The following is an 8,610-nucleotide window of genomic DNA, read 5'->3' as shown; positions in this document are numbered from 1 at the left end:
TGGTTGAAGTATTTACAGTACAACACGAGTGATGATATGAGAGTTGACATGTCTGTGCATCTCCAGCCTTTTGAGAAGGTTCAGCCAGGCTAAATGACTCACCAGTAAAGAAAGGGAAATGAAGCTACCTCTTTCCTATTGGTGGAAAAATGTGCCATGTCAAAGAACATTTTTTAAAAAGGCAACACGTGGGATTTGGTTGTTTAGGAAGAGGGGAAAGTTTTGGGAATGTCCTAACAGGGTTAACCAAGAAATCATGAAAAATTAGGTTGAAATTTTTGTCCATGACACTGCAGCTTTCTGACATTTTGTGTAAATTTAACTAACAATTTGATTTGTTCTAACAAAAAAGTGTGAAACTTAAGTTAGACTTGTGTTTGTAAATTAACTGTCCTGTTTTGTGCAGCTTTCTGGTTTTTATATTTATTTGGCAACATATTTATTTATTATACAGGCTATACAGTATATAAAATAAAATTGACATGTCTTATGTGAATTGAAATGTTTAATTTTCTGGGCTACAGAAAATAAACAAGTTATAGACTATATTTATATGAAGCATGTATTCTTACTGCATTTGAATCATTTTAAGTATATGTAACGCCTGTGTGTGTGTGTGTGTGTGTGTGTGTGTGTGTGTGTGTGTGTGTGTGTGTGTGTGTGTGTGTTAGGGGGTATAAAAAAGATTTGATTTCCATGCAACCCTAAGAATATTTCTCCTCTGAAAAGTCTGAAAAATAAAATTCATGCCCATTTATTCTCACTGGGTAAAAACACAAGCAACTTTAACTACTTTTGTTTTTTGCTTTAATGTTCAGGAAGATAAACTAGATAAAAATAGCGTAGCTCTGAGTAATGTGTAACTGATCTTTAAGTACCTCCTCCTGGCAGATCTGCAGAGATACAGAGTGACACAAGTAAACTGTTACATACTGATCAGGCTGAACCTGAAACACACAGGCTGATTGTCTGAGATGCACTTTTGAATCTCAGTGCTGCCGCAAATACTGCTGAATTACATTGTGCATGTATTGTAAAACGTGATCTGTGATCACAATATCTAAAATTATAAAACTGTCCAAAAACAGCTGGTTGCTCTTTTTCATCTGGCTTACAAAAATAAAAAAGCAAAAATAAAGAAGCTTTTTTGTGCAGTCTGAATGTAAACATTCCTGAGCATTAGGAATGTTTCATCTCCACACCTCTACTCAGGAATTTAAATTTGGTAACATCAAAAACCACCAACCGACAATCATCATTGTTTTAACATTTAGCTCAAAAAATTTCCATAAATGGTAAATGGACTGATTCTTATATAGCACTTATATAGCGAGTACTCAAAGTGCTCTATACATCATGCCAAGACTGAAACAGCATGGTTGTCAGCATCATTCGATCTGAAAAATGTGGTTTGTGTGGTTCAGCTTGTGTTATTTTGGCTGTGTCGAGTATTTCCACAGTAAAGAATCTTTCCGTGCAAACACTTTAGAAGGTACTGCCTTTCTATATCCGATACATACACTACTGTGCAAAAGTCTTGAGCGACCCACTAATTGAAATATTTAAAGAAGAGGAGTGGCTCAACACTTCTGCACAGTACTGTGGTCTGTTCAGCAACTACAGTAGAATGAAGCGGGATGGTTGAATAAAGTTTTCTGTAGCGTAATCAGGCTCAAACTACACGGCACAGAATGCATTTATGCATGCGATATCTCTAAAGCACATTTCCTGAAGATCAGTGTGTGTACGTGATCTTCTGTTAACCATAGCCACAGTTACATAACTGAAATAGAACAGGTTTCATCTCCACTGATTCCTTTTAATGTGGAGGAGTGTAGCAGTGTTCTGAGCCCCTCTTGTGCAGTATCTTAGCTGTTCCATCTCTAAGTCACTGGAGGAGTTAGTCGGAGGCTGCAGGAACATCATCTGCAGGATACGGAGAAAAAAAGGGAGGGCTGTGAATATTGCCTGTGTACAAAACCAGCCATGCTGATATCACAGATTAATCACACTCTAGATCTTGTTTTAACATATGGCATAGAAGCTCTTTTGAGCCAACCATCCCTTTAACGTTAACTAGTAATGACTTCATGAACTTCTTCACAAATAAAATTTTTATCATTAGAGAAAAAATTACCAATAATCATCCCACAGATGTAATATTATCTACAGCTACTCTTATTAGCATTGATGTTAAGTTAGACTCTTTTTCTCCAATTGATCTTTCTGAGTTAACTTCAATAATTACTTCCTCCAAACCATCAACGTGTCTTTTAGACCCCATTCCTACAAAACTGCTCAAAGAAGTCCTGCCATTAATTAATTCTTCGATCTTAAATATGATCAACCTATCTCTAATAATCGGCTATGTACCACAGGCCTTCAAGCTGGCTGTAGTTAAACCTTTACTCAAAAAGCCATCTCTAGACCCAGCAGTCTTAGCTAATTATAGGCCAATCTCCAACCTTCCTTTAATATCAAAAACTCTTGAAAGAGTAGTTGTCAAACAGCTAACAGATCATCTGCAGCGGAATGGCTTATTTGAAGAGTTTCAGTCAGGTTTCAGAGCTCATCACAGCACAGAAACAGCTTTAGTGAAGGTTACAAATGATCTTCTTATGGCCTTTGACAGTGGACTCATCTCTGTGCTTGTCCTGCTAGACCTTAGTGCAGCGTTCGATACTGTTGACCATAATATCCTATTAGAGCGGTTAGAACATGCTGTAGGTATTACAGGTACTGCACTGCAGTGGTTTGTATCATATCTATCTAATAGACTCCAATTTGTGCATGTAAATGGAGAGTCCTCTTCACACACTGAGGTTAATTATGGAGTTCCACAGGGTTCAGTGCTAGGACCAATACTGTTTACATTATAAATGCTTCCCTTAGGCAGTATCATCAGAAGACATAGTATACATTTTCACTGCTATGCAGATGACACCCAGCTCTATCTGTCCATGAAGCCAGATAATACACACCAATTAGTTAAACTGCAGGAATTTCTTAAAGACATAAAGACCTGGATGGCCGCTAACTTTTTGCTTCTTAATTCAGATAAAACTGAGGTTATTGTACTCGGCCCTGAAAAGCTTAGAAATATGGTATCTAACCAGATTCTTACTCTGGATGGCATTACCTTGGCCTCCAGTAACGCTGTGAGGAACCTTGGAGTCATTTTTGACCAGGACATGTCCTTCAACGCACATATTAAACAAATATGTAAGACTGCGTTCTTCCATTTGCGCAACATCTCTAAAATTAGAAATATCCTGTCTCAGAGTGACGCTGAAAAACTAGTTCATGCATTTATTACTTCCAGGCTGGACTACTGTAATTCATTATTATCAGGATGTCCAAAAAACTCACTGAAAAGCCTTCAGCTAATCCAAAATGCTGCAGCAAGAGTACTGACAGGGACTAGAAAGAGAGAGCATATTTATCCTGTTCTTCCCTTCATTGGCTTCCTGTTAAATCCAGAATTTAAAATCCTGCTCCTCACATACAAGGTCTTAAATAATCAGGCCCCATCTTATCTTAATGACCTTGTAGTACCATATCACCCTATTAGAGCACTTCGCTCTCGCTCTGCAGGCCTACTTGTTGTTCCTAGAGTATTTAAAAGTAGAATGGGAGGGAGAGCCTTCAGTTTTCAGGCCCCTCTTCTGTGGAACCAGCTTCCAGTTTGGATTCGGGAGACAGACACTATCTCTACTTTTAAGATTAGGCTTAAAACTTTCCTTTTTGCTAAAGCATATAGTTAGGGCTGGACCAGGTGACCCTGAATCCTCCCTTAGTTATGTTGCAATAGACATAGGCTGCCGGGGGATTCCCATGATGCATTGAGTTTTTCCTTTCCAGTCACCTTTCTCACTCACAATGTGTTAATAGACCTCTCTGCATTGAATCATATCTGTTATTAACCTCTGTCTCTCTTCCACAGCATGTCTATTATCCTGTCTTCCTTCTCTCACCCCAACCGGTCGCAGCAGATGGCCGCCCCTCCCTGAGCCTGGTTCTGCTGGAGGTTTCTTCCTGTTAAAAGGGAGTTTTTCCTTCTCACTGTCGCCAAAGTGCTTGCTCATAGGGGGTCATATGATTGTTGGGTTTTTCTCTGTAACTATGAAGCGCCTTGAGGCGACTTTTGTTGTGATTTGGCGCTATATAAATAAAATTGAATTGAATTGAATTGAGTAGCAATGAAGATGAGGATCTGGCTGCAAACCGGAGGCACGGCCAAGCATAAATACTCACTGATGAATAGGTAGCTCTCAGGTGTACAAGGCAGGCCTGGTAGACACGACCTGCCCACACATCCACCTGGGAGACAAAATCAAATAACCTTTTATTCGTCACATAAACAATCACGTAAACAATTTCATGTAGTGAAATGCTTTTGTGTCTGAGTTGGGACAGGCTGCAGACGTTGCCGCGCCATTTCAGGGCTTGGTTTTAGTAGGGGGGGGTCTAACCAGGACCGCTCCTGGATACCGGGTGGGAATCGAATTTGCAACTCCTGCTCCAAAGGTGTGTAAGGAGGAAGAACAAAACAAAAGCCCCACCCCGCCCACACCCCGGCACACTGATCCCAGCTCAGGCCTCTTTAATGAACTCAATAAACTTTTTTTCATGGCTCTGAAGTCTAAAAACATACAAATAACAATTTTTTTACTTATCATAAAAGTTTAGAAAGTCCTGTGTTACAGCAGCCAAGGTATTAACCCCTCCCTCCAACAGAGTAGCTTCTATAAAGTAGAGCTCAATTAAATAAAAGCTAACTAAATCAAAGAGTTCATCAGGCTGAAAATCACCCTAAAGAGCTCAATAGGAAAAAAACTGAGTTCATCAAAGGAGCTCAAAGTATATAAAAGTCTTTATCCAAATAAAACTAAAGTGGGGGTGTGACCCCGGCATGGATGGTTCAGAAATATAAGGCTGTCAGACACAAAGCTGTGTGTTTCAGAAAACACGCTGCAGCTCCTTTCTGTCAGCTGTGAGGAACGTAGGTTTAGCAGGTGAATGGTGCAATTGTGCACCATTCACTGCTCACTCTGCCTGCAACGACCCACGTGATAAATAAATCACTGAAACCATTGAACTTCCTGTGTGTTGGGTCTGCTACCTGGTCCATACTGGTCCTGGTCCATATGGTCTGGCTGACAGATCACTGACACACACAGCTCATCCTGGCCTGTTTATCTGGAACGTTTTTGTCCACACGTGGAGGTTATATTATCATATAATATATCATAATATAACATTTTTATCAAAATCTTGTTTTGTTATTCACATTGTGGGAGCTGTCAGGACTTTCTAAATATCTGCACAAAACATGAACAGAAATTCTGGTTTTATTTATGTGGTTTCATTTATTTATTTATTTTACCGTTTTTTATTATATTTTAATGTTTGAGTGTTGAATGAAATCTTTAAGGTCTTTCATATGGGTGTTTGTTGAAGTTTGAGGTGTGTGAACGAGGACGGTGTCTGAGCCTGGTGACTGTCAGACTGTCTGCACAAGTTTCATGCCTCAATCTGGGCGTCAGCCGAGCTGTGTGGAATTTTTTTGGTCCATGTGTTTGATTATGCAAATATTTTATGCTGTATGTCCTTCCTGATGTAACCTTCCTCATTCTTCTGAGCCCCCTTAACCTGTGGACGAGCAGGGAGGGGAACAGCTGGGTCTACCTATACCCACGTTTCCTGATTTTTTTTTTCTTATTTTTCAAATGTTTTGATTGTCCATCCATCCATTCGCTTCTGCTTATCCTTTTCAGGGTCGCGGGGGGTGCTGGAGCCAATCCCAGCTGTCATAGGGCGAGAGGCGGGGTACACCCTGGACAGGTCGCCAGTCTGTCGCAGGGCCAACACACAAGGACAGACAATCACATTGATTGTGATTTTTAAAAATAAAATCTTGAAAACCGGGTGAGGGTGAAAGGTGAAGTGCATGATGGACAGGCCGGCAGTCTGTGACAGTGTTAGTAACGCAGCCGACTCGATTACGAAAAGAAAAAATGTTTTCATTTGTTGAGATGATCAGGAGTGAAGAGAGTGAAGATGAGTGAACTGACTACAAGGGAAAGGTTTTAGTTTTCAGATTTACCTGATTTATTGTCACAGTGAGGAGAAGCAGGTCCTCATAACGAGACTGAAAGACAGCAAAGAAGTAAGTCAGAAATGAGTGTGAACTACAAAAACAGCCACTCATTCAATCTGACCAAGTGTGATTTCCACAGAGAAGAATCTCAGTGTTACAGACGAGGTTTCACCCATTAAAAGTGATTTATAATCACACATGATCAGGAGGCCCAAAGGCTCTTAAATACATGAATAAAAGTGAGCAGCAAATGGAGTTAAAATAACGACAACTAAACATGATTTGTGTGTTTCACACTGATAAGCTGATGAACATGATGATAACACCAGTTTCAATCTTGCGCTGAGTAAAGGATGTGGCTGAAAGCCAAATTTGAAGGATTATAATCTTATTTGGCGATGAAGCAAACTGACGTATAAAAGGTTCACCTCGACACTCCTACAAACAGAACTTCACCTTTGTGCTGGCAACATGCTGGGTCTGCAGAAATTTCTGTTTGTCCATGTTCTGGCATGCCTCGGGCGACTTGGTAAGAACTGCAAGTCTTTGTTATTATACTCCAATTGTTTAATGGAACAGTAACTTCATTTTGGTTTCCTTTTTTCAGCACATGGAAGTGATATCATAGATGGTGAAAAAGCCCCAGAGAACTCGATGCAGTACATGGCCTCTGTGCAGAACAACAACGGTCACCATGTTTGTGGAGGATTTCTCATCACTGAAGACTTTGTAGTCTCGGCTGCACACTGTAATAAAGAGTGAGTAATCAGACATCTTTTCCTGTAATCTCTGACTCATGTCACTGAAATGCATTTAAAAAATGTGTTGATTTATTCATTGATCACTCCTTCAGCAACCCCACATACGTTGTTCTCGGCAACCACAATCTCAAGAACGGCAATCATCAAAAAATAAAGATTGAAAACAAAATCATCCATGAAAATTATCAACAGGTTGGACTGGGTAATGACATCATGCTGATTAAAGTAAGTACATGTTCATGTTCACAACAGTTTACATGTTGTGTAATTTCCCCTTGTGGGACAATTAAAGGATTATTCTATGTGGTTTTATTATTCAGATTATATCTAAAGAACTATCATAAGAACAGATATATTTTTTACTTCATGTTGTGTCTCCAGCTGTCTGAGAAAGTTAAACTGGGCCACGGAGTAGAAATAATTCAAATTCCAAATGTTGAAATAAACCTAAAAGAAAACCAAGTGTGTCAGGTGGCTGGATGGGGAAAAACTAAAACTCGTGGTAAACCTGTTGATGAGCTGAGGGTGGTGAACGTGTCTGTCATTAACCCAAGGGTCTGTAAGGAACTATGGCCTCGTCTTCCTGCCAATGTTATCTGTGCAGGTGGATATGAAACAACCAAAGGATTCTGTCAGGTATGTTTTCTGTCCTTTCAGTGTAAACTGGCTCATGGTTTCAAATATATAAAAAACTGAATAAAAGCTGGTAAATTAAAATTCTTCCTCCTCACAGGGAGATTCTGGTGGTCCTCTGCTGTGCGACGGGTTGGCTGTTGGCGTTGTTTCTTTCAACTATAACGAAAACTGCAGTTACCCCAATAAACCCAACATCTATACAGACATCTCAAAATACCGTCAGTGGATTGACGGGATTGTGAAATCCAGAAAATATGAGGAGTAAAGAATTCACTGACAGTTTGGCTTGTATATTATTGAAATGTCAGGATTTCTGATTCTCTGTTAGCATAACCAAAAATGAAAATAAAAATATACCGCAGCATTAAACCTGTGACTTCCTCATTTATTTTGAACATGTACTGTACATTTAAATAATAAATTCTTCCAAATGATATATACTCAGATAATATTCATGTATAACTATATTAGTGTAGACCTACAATACAAATACAACAACATTTACTTCACCAAACAAAGGTCACTTTGCAGATGCATTAGAAATTAATTTAAATAGCTCAAAATAATAAAACGTATTTATTTCTCCACCCAATATAAAAATTATACACTCTGTTCTGTTTTATTGTCATCTTCAGAAAACAACAGATGATTATCACCAGCCACAGTCTTCTCAAAGTTTGCTGAGTCATGTACACTTAAATAATATAAATGAAACAAACATAAATGTACCTATGTAGTGTTCTGCGTGCAGCATATATACATATGTATATTCCAGCACATGCACAGTTACACACTTTATTTTAAAGTGAGTGGGGAGTGTGTTGTGTAAATGATGCAAACAGACATCAAGAGAATTTGTATGGCAGTAGATTGATAAGAGAGACTACGTGATGCTAGAGGTGAAGCAGGAAACTGCTTCGTGTGATCCATCACCGAATTCAAAGAAATGTTTGTTGATAGACATTCACCAAACTCCAGATAAAAACATGCTGATGGCTGCACATCGTTACACATCTGTAAACATGTTTTCGCTGCATAAACCATAGCACACATAAGTGATATCACACATGATTAAATAACCCCAGCTGTTATGAAAGCAGACAGAAAGAACCC

The 8,610-nt window shown here is 39.1% G+C and overlaps 1 protein-coding gene across 1 annotated transcript; it reads left to right on the top strand.

The window, feature by feature from the left end:
* Positions 1-6,508: 6,508 nt before the first annotated feature.
* LOC146546744 (trypsin-3-like) lies at positions 6,509-7,854 on the top strand. The gene is made up of 5 exons (XM_085264432.1): positions 6,509-6,629; positions 6,708-6,858; positions 6,954-7,086; positions 7,243-7,497; positions 7,595-7,854. Exons 1-5 carry the CDS (start codon positions 6,572-6,574, stop codon positions 7,760-7,762), a joined length of 765 nt encoding a protein of 254 aa, XP_085120558.1. The 5' UTR covers positions 6,509-6,571; the 3' UTR covers positions 7,763-7,854.
* The last annotated feature ends 756 nt before the right edge of the window (positions 7,855-8,610 follow it).

Source organism: Mchenga conophoros, linkage group LG23 (genome assembly GCF_057382185.1).
Source record: "Mchenga conophoros isolate Kocher_MC1m ecotype Shallow Benthic linkage group LG23, M_conophoros_male_GT1.1, whole genome shotgun sequence".
NCBI classification, from domain to species: domain Eukaryota; kingdom Metazoa; phylum Chordata; class Actinopteri; order Cichliformes; family Cichlidae; genus Mchenga; species Mchenga conophoros.
This window is presented reverse-complemented; position numbering and strand designations above follow the sequence as displayed.

Bases quoted from the DNA above. Each gene is read 5' to 3' on its own strand.
- LOC146546744 (XM_085264432.1), top strand. From the start codon at position 6,572: ATGCTGGGTCTGCAGAAATTTCTGTTTGTCCATGTTCTGGCATGCCTC. The intron at 7,087-7,242 runs GTAAGTACATGT...TTGTGTCTCCAG, and splicing joins ATGACATCATGCTGATTAAA to CTGTCTGAGAAAGTTAAACT. The intron at 7,498-7,594 runs GTATGTTTTCTG...TCCTCCTCACAG, and splicing joins CAACCAAAGGATTCTGTCAG to GGAGATTCTGGTGGTCCTCT.